The sequence below is a fragment of the Neofelis nebulosa genome, chromosome 9, assembly GCF_028018385.1.
Source record: "Neofelis nebulosa isolate mNeoNeb1 chromosome 9, mNeoNeb1.pri, whole genome shotgun sequence".
NCBI lineage: Eukaryota > Metazoa > Chordata > Mammalia > Carnivora > Felidae > Neofelis > Neofelis nebulosa.
In genome coordinates, this window is record NC_080790.1 from 117,092,931 (window position 1) to 117,115,622 (window position 22,692).

A 22,692-nucleotide genomic window follows, 5' to 3' on the forward strand; every position below is an offset into this window, starting at 1 on the left:
ACCAATACCATACCTACATTCACTTAGTCCCAGGACAACTATCATTTATTACTATGTCCCAAACATTGTTGGATATGCCACATGCAACTGTCATTTTGTCTTCCTGGCCACTCTCAGGGATGATTTCTATTTTACAGATAATAAAATGAAGGCTTAAAGTGATTAACTTGAGGTTATGCAGTGGCAAGAGTGCAAACTGGAAAGGACTGACTCCAAAGCCTGTGTTTACCTAAACGTTTATATCCCATTACTAGTAACGTTAACCTTGATCCTCTGATTAAGATGGTGTCTGCCCAGTTTCCTCACTGTAAAGGCACTATCCGATCCTCTTAACATGCATACACCCCTGAAAGGAGCACCAAATCCTTCCCCAGTTAAGAGAGGCTACAGTGGAATGAAAAATTGAAATTAGGTTATCTGTGTTGAATTGAGCACCTTCCCCAAGTATGTTACCTTTTACTGGTCAACATGGAATTTCCCAGTGAATACTGGGAAATTTACTAATAGGCCCCCTCCTCTTCCCTTAGGAGGGCCTAAACAATTCGTTCCTTGTGAATAAATTGTTTTCTTCTCTCTCTCTTTTTATTCCCTCTCTATGTAAAATCTTTGTATAGCTCGGCAGAGCTTCCCTCTACTTGTTTATGTGGGATGTTGACCCATTCATGACTCGTGTAATAAAACCAATTAGATCTTCAAATTTATTCCATCGAATGTTTTCTAATAAAGGCTAAAGAACAGAAAATAGGACAAACGTAGGGCTCTGCAAAGAAGGCTCCCCCCTTATAAAGGTGAGAAAATGAGAAAACAGATGTAAAGTGGCTTCTCCAAGGTAACCCAGGGGGTGGGGCTGAGCTTGGAGTCCTAAACCTGCATGCTCCCAGCTTAGCCCTGACCACTCCATCTGAGAACCTGCCTGGAATATTTCCAAGGGGGTCGCTCTGAAGACCCCAAAGACACCTGACTCCAGTCCCACTCCCCGACTTTACCATGCGTTGGGCGCATTTTGGCTCAGCGACTCACTTTGCCTTAATCAGGGCACAAATGAGGTCTCAGCAACACCCCTTCCTTGCCTTCACACTCGCCCACAACCGTCCACCCAGGATTTCCGGCGCCATCTCAGACCTCGGTGGAGAGTTGAAAACCTCTTCTGACACCACTAAACAGCATCTTTCGGCACAGGAGTTGGGAATTTTCCACAGCTGAAGCGTTCCTCTGCTTTTCACTATGGGACAGGGCCTGGCAAATTCCTTATGAGCCCTGGGGGAGCTGACTAGACCCGCCCGGCCGTCAGTCCCACGCTGGGTCCTGGTAGGCTCTCGGAGCTGTCCGTTTTGACAGGGTGCTGTGCGCAGGCGCGAAAGGTGCCGGGACTGGGCTGAGTGCTGGGGTCGCAGAGCTACTAGATCGGTCGGAGATGGTGAGTGTCCGCCTGGAGCTTGTGGTTGGTGGCCGCAGCGTGGTCGAGTACGACCGCCCACCACCCTGCGTCTAGCCTTCCATTCTCCGGGGTCGTCTCGGAGTGCCGGGCTGGGAATCCGCGGGCCGGGGCGGGGCCGGACCCCAACTGACTGGAGGACGGAACCCGGGCAGCGCGGGCCTCGAGACCCGGACTGGGGACCGAGGGGACCGAGGCGGGGCCACCGGTCTCGCAGGCCCTTGACCGGAAGCGGGAGCTCGGGCCTCGGCAAGGGTCTGAGAGAGAGGGGGAGGCCGGCCGAGAGGCCCTTACAGTTTAGAGTCCTGGGCCTTGTAGCGCGATAACAATAACGATAAGGTTTCCTGGAAGCTTAATTTGTGTTCGGCGCTGCTCAGCGCTTTACGTATTTTGGCTTTCCTCCCACCACAGTTCTGTGAGGTAGGTACGACCATTATCCCCATTTGACATACCTGAAAGCTAAAGCCGAGTGAAACTAAATGCCTTCTCTTAGGAAATGGCGGAGGTTGATTTGAACCCCAGAAGCTTGATTGACACCTTTCTGTCCCTGTGGTTCTTTAGAGCGTCTGGGATTTGGTGCGTGAATCAAAAACCGGCAGGGTCCACCCTTGGGCATCCCAAAGTGTTGCTGGCGGGAACTGTGTGGGCTCTTTATGCCTTTATTGGTTTGTTTTCTCGTGTTTTTAATCCTCCCGACTTGGGGAAACTTGAAAAGACTTATTAAATGTGAAATCAAAAATCTTATTTAAAAACCGTAAAACCCACAGGAAAAATTGAAAAGGAGAAAAGAACAGTGCCAGGACCTAAAGGCAAGCACTTATAACTAGACATATTCTAGTCTTTCCGTCTTCAGCTTTCCTTTAATATAGTTTAGCTCCTACTAAATGTACAGTTGTGGTCTCGGCTTTTTTCATTTATTATTACACCACAAAGAATATGATTACATCACTAAAAACATGTAATATTTCAAACATATGTAACTTTAAAACTGTAAAAAATTTTAACAGATAATACCCGCAACACAGTAAAGACAATAATCTGGAAGGATCTAACTGAAAAATAAATCTCCCACCCAACCCTGACCCCTAGCCTTTGTCTCCAGAGTTGAAAGTTCTTTATATATCAACAGGCATGTATATGCTCCCTCTTTTTCTGACACAAATGGTGGCTTACTGCAACCTGTACCATGCTATTGTGTGTTTATACTCATGAAAACAAAACATATTTAGATGCACATTTTAACCAATTCAGGCATATCAAGTATATTGAAGCATGTACTGCAAAAAGTACATGAAGTACCTATCTCACACCCCTATGATGTGTGCCAACAACTGTTGGCATTTGGCTGTTTTCTTCTAGGTTTGATTAGTGCATAACCACATGTACATATAAGCTTGTTTATCACATGAAACTGGAACATACATGTTTCTACATATTAAGTTTACTTTAGGCTGTATATAGAGAGAGAGAGCTCCTGCAGCTTACTCTGTTCACTTAAAAATATCAAACATTTTTCCATGGCAATATATATAAATCTTTATTCTTTTAAGGATTGTATGATATTCCATTGCAGTATATATACATTTAGGTGATTTACAGTTTTCTACTCTAGACAGTTTTGCAGTAACTATTGTCTTTTTGTGTATGTGTGTGTGCTCATGCTAGTGTTTTATGTAGTGTTTTTGGAGGATATAGGGTAGATTCCTAGAAGTGCTACTTCTGGCATCCATAGTTTAGTTTGGTAGAAACTGCCAAATTGCCCTTTTTATGGTGATATAAAAGTCATCCATAATTCTCTCTAGTCTTACTCCACCACACAACTATTTTCAACTCTGTATGTTCTCCTTCCTCTTGGTTCACATACGCATATTTTTCAAGATGTACATTCTATTCTTTTTTGTTTTAGTATCCAAAGACATTGAACCTTGTTGCTACATCATCTTTGTGATGAATTCTTTTTAGTGACTGCATAATAGTAAAATAGTTGTACCATAATTTGACAAACCATTCCCCCTGGCATATGTTTGGGTTGCTTCTAACTCTTCATTAGTAGAGGTAATGATGTGATGAGTACTTCTGTATATGTAGAGTTTTTCTTATTTTATTTTATTTTATTTTATTTTATTTTATTTTATTTTATTTTATTTTTATTTATGTTATGTTATTTTAGAGAGCACAAGGCAGGGGAGGGGCAGAGGAGAAGAGAGAATCTTAAGCAGGCTCCACATTCCAACATGGAGCCAGATGGATGGCTTGATCCCACAACCCTGGGATGGGGACCTGAGCCGAAATCAAGAGTCAGACACTTAAATGACTGAGTCACCCAGGTGCCCCTATTTTTCTTTTTGAAAAATTTAGATTATTTCCTTAGGAGAAATTCTCAGGAAAAGAATTTCTGAGGCCACTGCACCAACACACTTACGGGTCTTGCAGTAGTGTTGTCCTGTGGCTTTACCAAAAGGTCAGATTGCCTTTGTACCAGGTTTGCCATAACTGCCAGCATTTAAAAAGATACTTCAGCATTGCTATAATTTTTCATTTTTTTTATTTATAGGAAACAGTGAACATTTTTCTGTATGGTTGTATTTTCTCTTAGGTGTATTTTTTACTAGTATCCTTTTGGCCCACTTAACTTTTAACAACACCCAGTGCTCATCACAAGTGCCCACTTAACTTTTAGACTTTCTTTTTTTTAAGCTTATTTATTTACTGTGAGAGAGAGAGAGAGCATGAGCAAGGGAGGGGCAGAGAAAGAGCAAGAGAGGGAATCCCAAGCAAATAGTGCAGAGCCCTACACAGAGCTCAATCTCATGAACCATGAGACCATGACCTGAGCCAACATCGAGTCGATGCTCAACTGACCGAGCCATCCAGGCGCTAGACTTTCTATTTTTCTTAGTCATTTTGTATGATAATTTTGGAATTACTCTTTTGTTATATCAGATGCACATGTTTTTCTGTCCTTTTGATTCATTTTTGTTTTATACAAATTAAAATGTTTATGCTTAGTAGATTGGTCACGGTTTCTTTGTTAACTATTTGCTTCAGATAGTTATTGCTACCATGCTGAACTAACAAGTAATCCTGGAGTTTTACTGCTATTTGTTTTTCCATCTGTCAGCAACATGCACCTGGGAACTAAAGAACATACAGACACCCATGTTAGTAGTACCTACTACCCAGGATGCTGAGGATACCAGTTGGGCTCTCTCTAGGACAGGAAGTTGGAGATGTAAGCCAACCCTGGGGGACTGCATATCCAATCAGATATTTCTGATACCAGTTGGCTAGCTCTGCAGAAACAACAGACTTTGAGCTAGAGGTGGCATGACTGGGATGCCTAGGACTATCCTTTCCCATCTGTAAATGTCCCTGTTTCTGCTTGTGGCTTTGGGGCATCATTTGTTTTTCTTCTTCGCTCTTTTAGGGGTGAACTTGTGGTGTGTTTTAAGCAGTTTCTCCTGAACCCAGGTAGGTAGTTGGTGCCCTGTGTCTCCTGGAGACCCCTCTAGACCTCATGGCCCCCACTTATCCAGGCCTAGCCCCATCCTGGTGGTTGGGGTCAAGTTGGAAAAGCTTTTCTCTAGTCTTACAGAAAACTATTTTTATTTAATTTGACTATGTAAAAATTTTTAAACTTCTGATTATTGAATAAAATCAGAAGATTAAGTGAAAAAGGGAGGGAAGTGTAATTTATGTGATGGACAAAAGTCTAATGTTTCTAACATACAAAGTTTTTGAAAATCAATAGAAATGTGGAAAAAATCAGAAGACTCAAAATGGAGAGATGTAAACAGTAAAGTTCATTTCAACTTCACTGATAATTCTTAAAAATGAAAATAAGTTGACTTTCTGTTATATGATTTGTGCATATCAGATTAGTAAAGAGTCAGAAAACATTGGCAATACCAGTCCTCTCTATTCCTTGAACGTGCCAAACTTGTTCCCTGCACTGCTTTTGCTTTCAGTCCTTTGCCTGGAGTGCTCTTCTTTCTCATCATTTAGTTCTTGGCTTAAAGATTACATCCTCAGGTGTTGCTGGTACTAGCCAAAGTAGCATTCTCCTGCACCCTGCCCAGCCCTGTCCCTCTACCCTGCAGTAATCTTGGTTACTTGTTTTTTGAACATCTTTTCGCCAGAATGTGAGCTCCCTGAGGGCAAGGACCTTATCAGTTGTGGTCAGTGGTATATTCAGCTCTTCTCTTGACCTGCTACAGATCTTTGGGCAAAACTCTTCTTTCTGAATCTCCATTTCCTCATTGTAAAATGAAGATCATACTAACCACGAAAGGTTCAGATGAGAGAGGTGTCTGAAAACATTTATCCCAGTATCTGATCTACTGAGCAGGTCAATGCATAATTGGTGTGTTTACTTTTTAAGAAGCCAGATCTCAGTGGCAGGTTCTCATTAAACTTAGGACCACCTAAACCCTAGCTCTTGTTTACCTTGGGTACTGTAAGGCCATGTCTCCCCTCCTATACTTAAAAAGGTTGATTTTTGTAAAACGTAGTTGTAGAAGTGATTTTTATTTGCTCATTAAGTATTTATTGAGTCTTTATGGTGCTGAATAGTGGGATTATAATTTTTTTTTTTAATTTTTTTTTTTTTTTTCAACGTTTATTTATTTTTGGGACAGAGAGACAGAGCATGAACGGGGGAGGGACAGAGAGAGAGGGAGACACAGAATCGGAAACAGGCTCCAGGCTCTGAGCCATCAGCCCAGAGCCTGACGCGGGGCTCGAACTCACGGACCGTGAGATCGTGACCTGGCTGAAGTCGGACGCTTAACCGACTGCGCCACCCAGGCGCCCCATGAATAGTGGGATTATAAAGTCTAGGTCCCTGTTCCTGGGGTGCTTTGGGTTTAGCACACAGATAGTTACATCCCATTGTGGTAAGTGCTGTGAAGGTGGGGTGCCAAGGGTGCCCAGAAGAGGGGCAGGAGGCTCATGAGTTGAGTCCAGAGAGCTGGGAGTTAGTTACATCAAGCAGTGAGTCAGGGAGAAAAGGTTGCTTCCTTCAGAGAGAGCAGCACAGGCCAGGGCCCAGACAGGCCGTGCTTGCCCCCTGCAGTCTTTTCTCCACATAGCAACCGGAGCCATTCTTTTGAAACAGATCTTGTCATTCCTCATGTCAGAGCCTGCTAGTGGCTCCCCATATCATCCTCATTAAAAACCATTCATTGCTGTGGTCTACCAAGCCCACTGAAATCTAATCTGACCATGGCTACCTCTCTGATCTCTCTCATCTGGTCACCTGCCGCTCACTGCACTTCAGCCACACTGGTTCCTTTGAGCCCTGGAACATGCTATCTCAGGGCTCTTGTATTTGCTCTTCACATTGCCTGGAACACTCTCCCTAGAAATCCACATTAGCTCCCTCATTTTCTTCAGATCTCAACTATCACCTTAGTGAGGACTTTGCTGACACCTATTTAAAATTGCCATCAGTCCTTGCATTCCAGATGCCCCTTCCCTACTATATCTGACATTTATACTTCACTTATTTCTTTGTTTAATGTCTGCTCTTCCCTCCATGTCAGCTTCATGAAAGCATGGGTTTTTTGTTAGATTTTGTTCACTACAGCATCCCCAGACCTAAAACAATGTCTGGCACATAGAAGGTACCCATATACCTGAAGTGGGGCTGAAGTATAACAGTCATGAAATAATTCATCTTTTTCATTTCAGCCCCACTTTGTAGTCTCCAGGGGATATTTCAGACCTCTATTCTGACATCTTTGATTTTAGCTTTCTTTCCCTTCTCTAGGTTGATTGCAGATTGGCTGGGCTGTCGATGTCGAGTATGTCAGAGCCCTGTGGTCTCCATGTTAGAGATCTCTTTCTTGGATGCACGGAGAAGGGTTAAAAACTGTTTTTAAGTAGAAACAACATATTAGAAGAAAAAGAGTCTGTTTTGAAAAAAAAAAAAAAAGAAGAAAGAAAGAAAACCTTATCTATAATTTCCTGCTCTCAATGTGGCTCTTATTTTTTTCAAAGTCCTAACTCTCTGATTTTTTTTAATGTTTTTGTTTATTTTTGAGAGAAAGAGAACGAGCTAGGGAGGGGCAGAGAGAGAGAGGGAGACACAGAATCCAAAGCAGGCTCCAGGCTCTGAGCTGTCAGCACAGAGCCCAACGTGGGGCTTGAACTCACGAATGGTGAGATGACAACTTGAGCCGAAGTCGGACGTTTAACCAACTGAGCCACCCAGGCGCCCCCTAACTCTCTTATTTTCATATGGTTGCCATCATCAAGCACTTCATTTTTGCATTTTAGCTGCTTTCACTTAATGTTATGTCATACTTTTGTGGTGGTATAAATATTCTGATCACCATTGTTATTTTTGTGTGTTAAATTCGTATGAATGGACATTCCATTGTTTATTTGGCTTTTTTTCCTAATGATTGGGCATTTCTGGCTCTTTCTACTTTTTGCTACTGCAAGGTGTCACTGCAGTATTGTTGTATTCTTCCTTTAAGTTATTTCCTTAGGATGAATTTCAGGAAAGTTACCAGGTCAGGTTGAGTACTGTGTAATATTTACCACTATCACACTTTACCCCTCCTCTCCAGAATAGCACTTAATAGGAGCTCAGTGAAAGTCTGTTGAATGAATTATGACCTCATACATGCATGACCCATTACATTGTACTCAAATCCACAGAGCTAGCCCTGTCCTTTTACCCAGGCTCCAGATTTATGAGGCTTCAGGCTATTTGCCATTTTGTAGGAAGAACTTGTTTGCCCTTCTCTCCAGCATTTGAGTATTCTTATATCATTGGGGAGTGGGTGGTAGTGACTGGATTGTCAGTCTTATGCCTACTAGAAAAACAATACTTCATTGTGCTATGTCCATCTACTGTTTAGAAGCTCCTCTCTTCAGGCCAACCCATTAGCCCTTGGGGGTGGGGAACCACTTTTTTTAGGCGGATGGAGCCTCTGTTTTCAACATAGTCCCAACTCAGCCTTTGAGTAGCTTCTGACTGGATTCTGGACCTGTCTGGAAGGAGCCTCCTAAAAACAAGCACACTTGAAGGCCAGTTTCCATCCACAGAAACAGGCGCAGTTCAGTTAAGCAGCTGTTTATTGAGCACCTAACTCTGCAGAGCATTGTAGAAACTCTAAGTAAACCAGTACCTAATGCATTTCTAGTCAAGAGCTTGGGGAGTCAGAAATGGGCAGACTCCCCTGAGTTGAGGATCAGTAAAAGCTTCGTGGATGAGGTGATGTCTTAAATGGCCTAGAAGAATTCGTTGGATTTCTTTGTTAGGGTAAAAAAGATGTAGAGATAGGTATGGGAATGGAGATGGAGAGTTGAAAGAAGGGTAAAAGAGATAGGAGTGATCATATAGAAGGCCTGGCATGGCAGGGTGAAGACCCAAATGCCATGTGCTAGTTTCTGGAGAATCAGGATTAATGAGCCCCTTCCCCAGGCTGTGTGCCATGTGTTACACTCTCAGATGCTAGCTTATTAAGTCACTGAACTTATCCTCATGGTGTTAGAGCAAATACTTGGTGCCCTGGAAGAGACAAGCGACATGCGCTCAGGGAATCAGAAAAGACTGTTTATTTCGCACCGGTGCCAGCCCAGCAGAGTCACCTCCGAAGCCTGAGCCCTGAACTTTGGCATTGGCCTTCTTTTATGGTTGGGACGGTAGGAGGTTGAGAGACAAAAGAAAAAGGGGAGGGGGCACTTATCAGTGGTGCTCTGCAGGCAGTTGGTGGAGGCAGAAGGCAAGTAAGATCATGGAAGTCAAAAGCATGCAAAGGGAGTATCCAGCCACAGACATCTGACTGGCCCTTTGTATCTTGTTTTTACTAGCTTTTCTTCTCAATGGAGTCACTTTTCTTCTTTAGAATGTTTTCAGTTGTGCTGTTTGGGCCACAAGTGACAACTTAGTCCTCTTCCTGTTAAGACACCACTGTTTGGGGTTTTTTTTCAAATCATCAGAGTCCTTTCCTAAGGTGTACCAAATATGTGAGTCATGGATGCCTCTATACTCCAAGAATGGTATTTATATTCTCCCAAACAGCTAAGCAGGGAGGGAAAATAGTGCCTGGTAGGCAAAGGGCCTGGAGTAGCCCCGCCCCATGCTGGGGTTTAAGTGCTGGAAATGGCCTAGGGACCACTCCGAACAAGCCTGAGGGCTTTGAGGAGGTGCCTAGTGCCTGGGTGTTGTTTGTTATTGGAAGACAAATATATGATTCATTTGCCAGGAGTGTGAGGGAATTAATCCAGTCTTACTGGCCCTTCTTAACTTTGGTCTTGTTCTCTCTGGCAGGCAGAGGTGGAAGAGACACTGAAGCGACTTCAGAGCCAGAAGGGAGTACAGGGAATCATCGTGGTGAACACAGAAGGTACCCCCTCCCTTTGGCTATGACCTGCACACGGGCAGACCCCCAGAAAACAGCCCAAATAACAGCCTGACACTGTTTACTAAGCCCCTTCATATATGGGATCTAATTTTTACCCTTTTTAAAACATTTCCAGTGTCCCAGCACTATAGTTGGAATTCCAAAGTTTAAAAAAGTAAAAATTCACTCAGTCCCACTGCCCTAACAGATCATACTTTTTAATGTGCCATGCTTTTTTTTAGCCCTTGTACAGGTATGTCTTCTCTTACTCTTTTGCATGTTTATTCATGAGGTTGTTTTTTGGCTTTTTTCCTTCATGATTTACATGACCAAATTTTTTAACTACCAGTTCAATGTTTATCAGACATCCCCCATTTATATTGTTTCTACTTTTTAAAAAAGTTTTTTATTTATTTTGTGTGTGAGAGACAGAGAAAAAAAACACAAGTTGAGGAGGGGCAGAGAGGGAGAGAGAGAATCCCAAGCAGTCTCTGCACCATCAGCACAGAGATAGATGTGGGGCTCGAACCCACAAAAACTGTGAGATCATGACCTGAGCCGAAATCAAGAGTCGGATGCTCAACCAACTGAGCCATTTAAGTGCCAGGCGCCCCACTACTTTTTTTTTTTTTTTTTTTTTTAAGTAAACTCTACCCATAGTGTGGGGCTCAAACTCATGACCCATAGATCAAGGGTCACATGCTCTACCGACTGAACCAGCCAGGCACCCCTGTTTCTGCTTTTTTGCTAGATAATACTCTGGCCTATAGCTTTTCCCTCCTCTTCTATAGCATTTTTTTTTAAACATCCCAAAGAGTACAGTTACTAATTTTCCCAAGCTACGATGGACTAACATTTATCACACATTTGTTTCATGCCAGGCCACAGGCTGGTGCTTTATAAACATATTGTTTCATTTGTTCCCTAAGGCAGCCCTGTTGTCTCTATTTTGTAGTGGAGAACATGGAGTCTAGACATTTAATTGATTTGCCTGCCATTACAGAGCCAAGGTTTCATTCCAAGTCTGTCTGAATGTACTTACATTCTCACACACTGTACTGTGAAGGATCAGAGTAGCTGCTGGTCTGTGGCCCAGGCCATGCCCAGGGTGAGCCCAGCTGGGCTCCCCCGATCAGCGTTTAGTCAACTCTGATTTGTTTGGGACTTCTTGAGAGCCCTGCGTGGATACGTTATCATTCTAGGCCTTGTTTTTACAAAGGGGAGAATTCTCAATAATGCCTGCGTAATAGAGCAAAATGAAAGTCATCAAGAATGAAAAAGTGAAAGTGGCATGTCCTCAGTTAGAATATTGTTTTCCAGGGGTGTCTGGGTGGCTCAGTTGGTTAGGTATCCAACTTCGGCTCAGGTCATAGTCTCGCGATTTGTGGGTTCGAGCCCTACATGAGGCTCTGTGCTGACAGTTCAGATCCTGGAGCCTGCTTTGGATTCTCTCTGTCTCTCTCTCTCTCTCTCTCTGTCTCTCTCTCTCTCTCAAAAATTAATAAACACTAAAAATTAAAAAAAGAAAATAAAAGAATATTGTTTTCCAGGGTACCTGGGTGGCTCAGTCAGTTGAGCATCTGACTCTTGATTTCGGCTCAGGTCATGATCCCAGGGTTGTGGTATCGAGCTCCGCCTCATGCTCCATGCTGCTCGTGGAGCCTGCTTTGGGGTTCTCTCTCTCCCTCTGCCCCTCTCCCCCACTCACACTCAGGCTTCTGTGTTCTTTTTCTCTAAAATAAAAGTTAAAAAAAAAAAAAAAAAAAAAAAAGAATGTTGTTTTCCAAGTTGTCAGACCCTGGCCAGCCTAGAACTAGGCAGTACATGCTCTCCAGCTTTGTCAGACTCTATACCCTGCAATCGAAGCAGGCAGCATGGTGGGAGCCCTCAGGACATTGTGGAAGCAGGTGCAGGTCCCAGTTCAAGTTTGCCACTGATCAGCTGGAGGACCTGGCACTCCTCTTCCCCTCTTCAGACCTCAACTGCCATAAGTGGAATGGTTGATCCAGGTAGTTTCTTCCGGGTGTTTCTTACTCTAAGACCTAAAAGAGCATTTGTGTATCACCCAGAGAGAGACTTTCTTCTTTCTTGGACTGGACATTTTTTTTAAGTTTACTTATTTTTGCGAAAGAGAGTGAGAGCGAGCATGCACGCTCAGTGGCAGGGCAGAGAGAGGAGACTAGAGGATCCAAAGCAGGCTCCATGCTGACAGCAGAGATCCCAATTCAGGGCTCGAACTCACGAACCATGAGATCATGACCTGAGCCAAAGGCAGACACTTAACTGACTGAGCCTCCCAGGTGCCCCTTGGACTGGACATTTTTGACCCCAAATGGGTAGGGAACAGCTCCCGGGGTTGTTCCCCAAATGGGAAGGGAACAGGCCTCCATCAGTATTTGCAAACCACAACCTTCATTCTGACCTTAAAATGGTCTCAAAACTTGAGCTTTTTCATTGGGAAAATAGAGCCTCAACTGCTTACCTTTTAGATACTAATGAGCACTTCTTTTTCATAAACGAATGTGGCAGTATTGCCTAGTGACTAAGAATATAGAACATAGAACCAGACTGCCTAGGTTTGAATCCTGACTCTACTTATCAGATGTGTGATCTTGGGCTAGTCATTTAACCTTTCTGTCCCAGTTTCCTCATCTGTAAAATGTGGATAATTATACTACCTTCCAGGGAAGCTTTTAGAACAGTACCTGATATATAGTAAATGCCATATAAATGTTAAAATTATCATGTGTATGTATTTATTTATTTTTAATTTGTGTCCCATTCACAGAGCTCCCACTTTAGTCCTCATTTACATTTCACACAGTGCCCCTGCCAGGCAGGGGTATTGCCCATTTTTCATATGAGAAACCCAGAGCTGATGACCTCCCCAAGGTCAGCCAACTGTGAATGGAGATGGTCAGAACTCACTGCTCTATAGAGCCTTTAAGCTTTCTGGAAGCTTCCATTAAGGATGATTAGTTAGGGGGGTGTCTGGGTAGCTCAGTCAGTTGAGCATCTGACTTCAGCTCAGGTCATGATCTCGCCGATCCCAAGTTCGAGCCCCGCGTTGGGCTCTGTGCTGACAGCTCAGAGCCTGGAGCCTGTTTCGGATTCTGTCTCTCTCTCTCTCAAAAATAAACAGTTAAAAAAAAAAAAAAAAAAAATGGATGATTAGTTAGGGGTTCCTATTATCCCCTGTAGGGTTTTCCTACCCCCATAATTCAACTCAGGGGCCTCTTGCAGCATGCCTTTCCTGATCACTCCAGTCCAGACTGATTGCTTTTGGCCCTGAACTCATGACACACCCTTATCCTAGTCACTTGCCAAACACCTGCCACTACCTTTTGACTTCTCTGAGTTGGCCATATTTAACTGTTTCACAATAAAAGTGTGAATTTAAGCAAAATTGCCAAGAACTTAAGGAATATTTCATTCCCTTTGTACCTGGTCAGACCACCTGCCATCTTCTGCTGCTACCCACACGGGGCAACATAAAAGACTCAAATGTGTAAGCTTCATGAGGTTAGAAATTTGTCTCTTGTGTTCACTACTGTATCCCCAGCACCTAGAACAATGTTGACATGTAGTTGGTGCTTAATAAATAGTAGTCCCCCCACACACCTTGTCTGTGGTTGGGGGGGGGGTACATTCCAAAACCCCCAGTGGATGCCTGAAACCGGGATAATACCCAACCCTATGTACACTGTGGTTTTTTCCTACATGTACACACTTGTGATAAAGTTAAATTAGTAAATTAGGCACAGTAAGAGGTTAACAATAACTAATAGTAAACAACTATAACACTATACTGTAATAAAAGTTAGGTGAATATGGTCTCTCTCAAAATATCGTATTATACTGTATTCACCCTTCTTGGGATGATGTGAGATGATAAAATTGCCTACGTGATGAAGTGAAGTCAGGTGAATGACATACAGGCATTGTGACGTAGTGGTAGGCCACTGTTGACCTGATCAGGAGAATCATCTGCTTTCAGACCAGAGTTGATGCAGGTAACCAAAACCATGGAAAGTGATACCGCAGATAAGGTGAGGGGCTACTGCCTCTGTTAAATATTGTTAATGTTCTTTATTGTTGATTGATGGGCTGGGTTTGGTGGGAATATCTGGTTATACAACTTTGGTCTTGACAGATCTGAGCCCCAGGTTAGAAATCCTGCTCCCTTGTGACCAGCTACTTCTGCAGAGTGCACAGTCCCAATTTGTAAAGGAAGAAGCTTGAAGCAGGCGACCTAATCATTAGGCTATCTTTGAGATGTCCGCAGTTCTGACACTGTCTGAATCTGGACTTAATCTCTTATCCTTATTTGAAATTCTCCCCAGTTTTGGTCCCTGTTCTGCCCCCTCACCACCTCTAATGTTTTCTTTTGTTTTTAAAGTGAGCCATCAAGTAGTTAGTTTCTTGTCTCCTTCATACACCTCTCACTTAGTAGAAATGTGATAAAAATCATGACGGTATTTGAATTGCTGAAAGAAGCCCTTGAGAGCACTCATTTGTCACCAGCAATAAATGCTTAATGGAGTCTCTTTAAGGACAATGGTGAGTGTAGCAGACCTGGTCCTGACCCCCAGGAAGCTTATAGTCATAATGATCACTTCCATAATGGTGAGGTGTCAAACTCCAAAGAAAACTGCTCCAAAGGAAAATCATGTGGGATGGTAAAATGGGGGCATTGACCACATCTGGGGCTGGGTAGATACACCAGAAAATGGAAACCTGAGGAATCAGTGGGAATCACAAAAGAATGAGGAAGGAAGGAAAGTTCCAGGCAGAGAAACCTGAAAGAAGGTGGCCTTGTGGTATATAAGAAGAGAAGGATAAGAGGTTTGATCATGCAGACTTTGCCAGGCCTTGATACAGGCCCTTCAAGTACCCTGGGTGGGGATGAGATTTATTGTGTGGTGATGTTGATAACAAATCAGCATTTATTACATTCATACTCTCTTTCCTAAATATTCTTAAATGAATTAGCCATATTTAATCCTCACAGCACAAGTATCATTTTACAGATGAAGAAATAGAGGTTTAGGTTAAGTCACATGTCTGAGGCCACATAGCTATGAAGAGACAGAGCCCAGGGTATTTGTCCAGGTCAGAGTTTCTACTCAGTCATCACCGTAGCTGCTCATAGGCCTTCCTCGGGAAAGTCTGCTATGAAGTGAGGTCTCCAGGTGCCCTGGTGGGCACATTGTTGTCATCCAGGATCCAGTAGCAGCTCTAGTGATCTAGTCCTCTTGTCCCTTAGCATACGTGCTGCCGAAGCAAGCACCCTCTCATCCCTTAAAGGCAAGTGATCACTATGGTCTGTCTTCATGATTTCACTTCGCTCAAAGCAGTCTCTTTGACTCAGCTGCCTCTCTTGCCACTATGTCCTCTTCTGCCCAATCTCGTGTTCCTGCTCCCTAAGAAGAAAAGATTGGGCCAGTTTCTTGCCACCTGTGAGAAGGCCTGAGGGTGATTGCCTTTGGCCAGTCTTTAAGCTGGTCACTTGTGGGCCAGATCAGCAGGGTTGTCAGCCCCCAAATCTAACCACTTACATGTGAGGAGCCACTTGTGCCATATTCCCCACAAGTGCCTGTCAGCTGTGGGCACATAAGGCCTCTTCATTGGAACCTGCTAATATGTCACGGTGATTCACAGATACCTGATGATTTAGTTGTGTCCTGAGGTGGCTCAGGCTGAGCCTGATTCTTCACCTCCATGACAATAGGCACTGTCTAGTAAGAGAGGTCCATTTAATAGTTCATTGCAAGGAAACAATCCTTAAAACAGAAAAGGCTTCGTACACAATGGTGTTTGCTGCTTAGTAATTAAGTAAAAAAATCCAGCCTACGTACCAACAATAGAGGAATGATTAACTCTGTGGAAGGTCCATTTGTGGGCTCTTTGAAAGCAATAGCAATGGTGTTTTACAAGTGTATATGCAGACAGAGAAACAGGCTTAAATTTGAGGGGCACAATCATGTGTATAGACAATGTGTTTACAACTGGGCCCAAAGCCTCCATTGGTGGGAACTGGATCAAAACACTGGAGATGGTAATGTCTTGGCACAAGCTGACCTTTTTCTTCTTCCTACTTTTCAATATTTACCAATTTGTAAGAGCTGCCCTCCTTGTTCAGGTTCTAAATGTTCTGAATGATAGTCTCTCCTTTTATTGCTAGAAGCCACTCAAGACAGTGCCAAGAAAAGAGGAACCCAGCAGCAGAGCCCACAGGCCTACATTTGAATCCTAGCCCCACTGCTTATCTGCTGTGTGACCGCTCAAAGCTTCTGTTGCTTCATTGGCGAGTGAAGATGCTGATACCACCCCCAAAGTAGTTCTGGGGACTGGCACTGCCATAGTTAAAGTGCTCAGCACTGTGCCTGTCAAGCCCTCAGTAAATAGTGGCATTGATTGTTAACTGTCAGTCCAGTACTCTTGAATTAAGGGTGCAGTGTTGGGAGCTGGGCAGAAAAGGGCTTCAACATCCTGTTCAGTCTCTGCTCTCCCTCAGGCATTCCCATCAAGAGCACCATGGACAATCCCACCACCACACAGTATGCCAACCTCATGCACAACTTCATCTTGAAGGCCCGGAGCACCGTGCGTGAAATCGACCCCCAGAATGACCTCACCTTTCTTCGAATTCGCTCCAAGAAAAATGAAATTATGGTTGCACCAGGTGAGAGGTCTTCCGTATTCCCACTTGGGAGCAGACTGTCACAGCATATTCTGTGCCGCTTATCAGGAAGGCTTGGCACATTGGTGTCTCCACAGGTGCCATGGAAAGGACTGAAGAGTTGAAGGTTCAGAGGTAATATGCCTCACTGCCTGGCCAGTCTCTGGTTGGCATCCCCAACAAATACTTATTCACTGTGACTCTAGACCAGACCCTGTACTAGATTCTAGGACACAGGGGGGAATCATGATCTCATGAAACATAGAGGAAGGTATGATTAGGTCTTCCCAGAAGAGGGAACATTCGAGCTAAATCTAGAAGGCACAAGAAAGAGTGTAAGCAAGTTGGAGGGGTGGGAAAGCTGTGTTTGAAGGAAAAAGAATTTAGTGATTTAAAATTCAAAGCATAAGGTAAAAATACGTACAGTCATTTTATCCTTGAAAAAAAGTTAAATTGCCCACTTCTAAAGTATAGTCCTAGGATGCCAGGGTGGCTCAGTAGGTTAAGCATCGACTTTGGCTCAGGTCATGATCTCACGGTTCATGAGTTCAAGCCCTGCATCGTGCTCCCTGCTGTCAGCACAGAGCCTGCTTTGGATCCTCTGTCTCCCTCTCTTTCTGCCCCTCCCCCTCTCTTGCTCGCTCTTTCTCAAAAATAAACATTAAATAAAGTCAGTCCATCCGTCAGTCCTGTCTCTCTGGGCCCCGTATGGTCAGCTTTTCCTCCAGCATTGGAACAGATTGCTGCTTTTGTTTCTCATGCAGTGCTTGGTCTGCATTTAGGAGCTGTGCGTACAAACAGTACCTGTGCCTTGAGGATCATTTGCACATGATGAGATGCTCCTCCTGGGAGAAGCCCACAAGGACTGGGACCGCAGGAGGGAATCAGGGCCACCTGTCCTGGCCTACATCACCTCACTCACATTTACAGACTGGGGTGGTAGACAGATTGATTTTCCAGAACTATTTTTATATTGTTTCTTCTCTCCCTCCCTCTGTCTTTTTTGGGTGAGCCACATAGTTGTGAGTGTGCAGGAGTTAGGTGTGCATGTGATGATGCTTGTATAGCTCATCTAGGCCATCAGTATATGTGTAGGAAGAAAGAGAGGTAGGACATTTGGTCAAGAGGTGTCAAACACCAAACTCAGCTGTGTGGACTTGACCCTGTGAGAGTTCTAAAGGCAAGAAGGTGGTATGATTGTGACTGGGTTCTAGATGAAAGAGGGAAATAGGGAGGCTAGGGATGCTGAAGGTCCTTGGGCTTGGCTTGGCAACACAGGTGGCAGGGAGGCTGGCTGCAGAATTCTGGAGTAACTTGTTGTGGGGTCAGCCACCCAAGTAGTAGAGCAATGTTGGTTCTGTTCCCAAGCCTGTTCTGGCCCAGTTCTGCTACTTGAAAGGATACAAAGGAGAGAACCATTGACCGAGTCACAGGGGCCCACAGTCTCCCTGGGACACTCCCTAGAGGGGTGGGGACAGAGCTGGTTGATAACAGAGAACATAAGATCACTTCAGTGGCATTTATTCCAAAAACATGCCATACACTGTGTATCAGTTTAATCAGTGTCTAATGCATCACTTGCCAACCTATTATGATGCTCTGGTTCTGTGAGGAAAACCAGATTGCAGCAGACAGAAGCTATTTCCCCTTGAGTGTGACTTTACATCAACCAAAGTCTGAACCCCGATTTCCACATCTGTAAAGCATCAAGTAGAGTATTATACTGCTCTCGTCCCCTGAGACACCCCATTGATTGAGGGGTCGGCTTTGGGTGAGGCAGAAAGGCTCAGAAATATTTGAACTCAGATCCGTCCCAAGATTTCATGTTGTATGGCTACACAAACCTCCACATCCCTAAAAGTTAGGCTAGGAATGGTCTCTGTTGACCCTGTGTGTCAGAGGAGACTTTGTGCCCACATGAGGGCACACGTTGTGAGGCAAAGACAAATGATGTGGTTTCCAAATTCGATTCTCCATGGACAATTTCTCTGGACTTAAAGCTTCTGAGAATGTCTCCTCTGGACCCACAGAGTCATCTGGAAGCTCCTGACTGTCCATTCTTAGCTTGGCTGCAGAGGCATCTTCAACTTGCCCTTAAGGACCCAAAGGCATTCAGAGTTAACGGGTGTAGTTGCTACTTGAGTCCAGGGTTGGCAACTCCCACGTTAGAGGTTCTTCTTGGGGTTCACAGGCCTAGAAGCCTCTCAGCCCTGTCAGTGGAGGTGAGGATGGAGTGGCTGGACCCTTCCTAAGCGACACACACAGGCCTGCAGGGAGGATGCGCACACCCTCTCACTCTCACTTGCTCACTCACTCTGTCTGACACTCACACTCTGACAGTGCCTCACATTCCTTTATACTGGAGAGGAGAGGTGTGTGACTTCTTGAGGTTGCCTTAAACACAGTGAAAGTTCCTTCTGAACACCCTCACCACCTCTCCAGCCGTCCTGCTGCTACCAGTGCTCCATCTTGCCTTTTCATTTAGCCAACCAGCCTGCTTATCTGTATTTTAAGTCTGTCTCCCCGCCTACACAGTTCCAAGAGGACAGAGATTTGTAAGCACATAGTATACATTTAACACATATTTGATTAATAAATATATGAATGACTCCCTAGATCTCCCTCCATTGTTGACATCCCACTGTGGGAGTAAGAGGTGGGGTCATCAGTGGGGGATGAGGGTCAGGAATGTCTGTGGGACATGGTATTTAGGATGAAAACCAATGATTTGATACCTTGACACACCCACTTTGATATGGCAAAAATACGTGGGGGGGAGGGCAGGGCAGGAGCCTCTAAAGCATTAGGGCCAGATTGCCTTAGGATTTCCGCAGAGCACAAGCCCCACAGGGACAGCCCCCAGCCTAGAACAGGCCTAGTTGCCGCATGTTTGAGGTGGGTCCTTCTGAGACTGTAATTAGCACCCCACCCCACACCTTGGGAACAACTTAGAGGAGCACTGCCCAGGAAGGAAGTCCACTATCCCCTTCTTCCACCTCATCTTTCTCGTTGATCAGACTGAGAAGCTGCCTCCCAGACCACAAATAGCAAAGATAGTTGCAGACCGTCTGGCCCTCCATATGTGTACCAAATTTCATCCCATCCTGGCCAAGAATAGCCCATGTGAAAAGACTAAAAAAACAGACTTTGGTTTTCATTTATTAACCTCACTAATATAAAGCCAAGTTAATGCAGCATAATCAAGCTTTAACACTCTGCTTCCCACAAAGCTCTTATAGTGATAGTATTGAATTTAGAGTTTGATTATTTGGAAAAAAGACTCTAGTATTGCTAATTGTGTCTCTTTCTCTTGGTGACTTGTTAATTATTTCTGTTTATATTTTAAGTGATTTAACTTATACAGATTACTTAGACATGAAATTATTAATCTTGTAAAATCTGTTTCCTCCTATCTGCAACAGTCTGTTGTCATGGGAAGAAGCAAACTTTAGGCTTGAATCAGCACACACAAAGCAAACAAGGCCAAGGTCCTGCCATTTCTCCCTTGTTCAGCAGAGGGCAGATCAGAAGCATTCAGTGTTATCTGGGTCAAACCCAGCTAGCTACCTAGCTACCCAGCTCTGCATTTTTGCCTTGGCTTGGGCAAGTCATTTCACTCTCTGAGCCTCAATGAAATGGAAAACACTAGTATCTGTCTCACAGAGTGATTTACTGAGGTACCATATGAGAAGGGGTTGGCCCGGGGCTAGGCACATGGAAGCCTTAGTAAATGTTTGTGGTTTGGTTAAGTGGGCAATGTTGAAACACCCTGCTTCTCCAATTTTTGTTTCTATGATATGAAGAGCAGTCAGGCTCACCCCTGAGAGCTTGGACTAGCTGTGATTTCGTGTGGACATTCTTCCTTGCCGGGCTGGATCCCCAGAACTAGAATTGAGATACCTTTGGCTCCATTTGACCTGGTGCCCTTGAAATTTTCCTCATCCAGAAGACTCTTGAAGGCCAGCAGCTGAGCTTGTGACAGAACTGACATTAACCCAAAACCAGTAGGGTTGAGTTTGGAATTCCATTTTTGACACTAACTAGCTGGGTATTCTTAAACCAGTGGTTGTCCCAGAACTTGCGGCATCAGCATCACCTGGGAACTTGTTAAAAATGCAAATTATTTTAACCATCCTGTAATTAAAATTAAAAACCTAATTAAAATTAAAAACCTAATTAAAAATGCAAATTCTTGGGCTCCACTCCAGATCTACTGAATCCAAAGGGCTAGGGATGGGGCCCAGCCCTGCCAGTGATTCAGATGCCCTTTCTTTTGAGAACCACTGCCATAAGCAATTCATTTAAAGTCTTTGAACCTGAGTTTTCCTACCCAGAAAACAGAGGTGATAATCCTACCTCCCTGTCAGTACTGTGAAGATTAGAAAAGAGAATACACTGCAAGGCCCTGCTGCCAGGTAGGAGGAGGGGCTTGCTCTCCAGCAGCCACACCTACCGGAGCCCTACCCCCACCCTCAGGGAAACTTGCAAGTTCATCTTCTGTTTTCCCAGCAGTTGGAAGTAGCCTGAGCATTGATGCTTTTTATTGTTCCCCTCCCCTTTTATGGTTGGTGATTGGATGATTTCCTTTCTAGTGTGTTTTCTCCCATTTTACATTTAGTGACTTATTTTTTCATTTTTCTCTTTTGCAGATAAAGACTATTTCCTGATTGTGATTCAGAATCCAACTGAATAAGCCACTCTCTTGGCTCCGTGCATCATTCCTTAATTTAATAGCCCCCAAGAATAATAATGTTAAGCATGTCAACCAACTGGCAGGTGGAAATCACCTTCGAGCCTACTTAGACCAGTCCAGTGACCAAAGTCATCAAAGTCGTCCCTCTGCTGGCCAGTCACCCTTGAGTTCTTGGGTGGGCCTTCTTTCCTCATCTCCAGATTTTGGAGCAAGAGCTTTGAGCAGTCCACACCCTGCTTCCTTCTGACCTTCAGCTCACTTTGTCACCCTTGGAAAAGGCTGTTTTTCTTTAACTAAAAATAACTGAAATGCTTACCCTGCTGTGTGTCTTTAAACACTGGGTTGAAAAGGCCTCTCTGCCTCTCTCTTCCTGTATAATCACGTGGTCTAATTGCTGAGCCCCAGTGCTGCCTCTAGCCTCGATAGCAGATTGTGCCCATGGTTCAGAGAGACCTGCTCCTTACTGCACCTGTGGCCACACATGCTGAACTGAGTCTTGTTTATAACTGGTACCCTGGTTTCTGGGCCTCTTGTCCCTAGCCATCCCTCTCAACATTTCCCACTGCCACCAATGTTTTAAAAGATTATTTTTTTCTACTATACTGGGGATAGGAAAGGAGTGATATTTGTTGAGTACCCAGAATGCACCAGGTATGTTACATACCTTGGCTTATATCATCCTCACAAAACGCTACAGACAGTGTGAAAGCCATATTAAAGATGAGGAAATTGGGGTCTAGAGAATGACTTGCCTTAGGTCTCACAACTGTGACAGAGTCTCAGACTCCAGAAACTGTTTTTTCTGCACCTTCTTCCCAGAAATCCCCACTGGTCCTATTTACCTGAGTGACCACATCCTGGGTAGATGTGTGCCTTCCCTCAGACTCGTGTGTGGGTCCCAGAACATGCCTGCTACTCTGTGAGGCTCTGGGCCCCATCATCCAGTAGCACTCTGGGATTTTTCCCCCCAGAAACCACATGTATTTATTTTTTATTAGGGTTTTTTTTTTTTTTGTCTTTTTTGTTACCTTGGAAACAAGAGGGAAAAGATTGATAACTGTGTAGTATAAACTTTGAAATCCCCCTTCATTGTCCTTCATTCACCAAAAGTAACCTTTGTCTACAGTGGGTTCTTCCATCTAGCAAAAATATCTCTCTGAATTTTCCAGTGAAGTTTCCTTAATGGTGTCAGGGGAGTAAAAGAGGTACCCTTGGGAGCTCAGGGGTGTAGTTCATAAGGGTTCAGCAAAATTTCTTCAAACACTCCCTTTTTAGTGAAAGATAACAGGGATTTTCCACTCCATAATATATCCATATTTGTCTTAATACGGCAGTAATCCTTTCAGATAGTTTTCCCCAAACCTCCAAGGAAAACTGATTTTCTAGGAAACCACCGCATGTTTGCCCTGTCCCTGTGGACTCAGGAAGAACACCTGAGGAGAGGGTGATTATAGGACCAGAGCAAAATGACCTTGGATCAGTATTGATTGATTTAAAGAAAGTGAGGTATAGTCACTGGTATCTT

At 44.1% G+C, this 22,692-nt stretch overlaps 1 protein-coding gene across 3 annotated transcripts; it reads left to right on the forward strand.

The window, feature by feature from the left end:
- The first annotated feature begins 1,296 nt into the window (after window positions 1-1,296).
- Window positions 1,297-21,482, forward strand: DYNLRB1 (dynein light chain roadblock-type 1). Of its 3 annotated transcripts, XM_058685354.1 has the most exons (5): window positions 4,624-4,667; window positions 4,863-4,906; window positions 9,720-9,795; window positions 15,977-16,099; window positions 16,310-16,477. In XM_058685354.1, coding segments are annotated over exons 1-5 (342 nt in total). In that variant the 5' UTR covers window positions 4,624-4,665; the 3' UTR covers window positions 16,407-16,477. The 3 variants fall into 3 exon arrangements, with proteins under 3 accessions (XP_058541339.1, XP_058541338.1, XP_058541337.1); XM_058685356.1 differs by lacking the exons at window positions 4,624-4,667; window positions 4,863-4,906; window positions 15,977-16,099 and adding exons at window positions 1,297-1,417; window positions 21,124-21,482; XM_058685355.1 differs by lacking the exons at window positions 4,863-4,906; window positions 15,977-16,099 and adding an exon at window positions 21,124-21,482 and having other exon boundaries at window positions 4,605-4,667.
- Window positions 21,483-22,692: the final 1,210 nt, after the last annotated feature.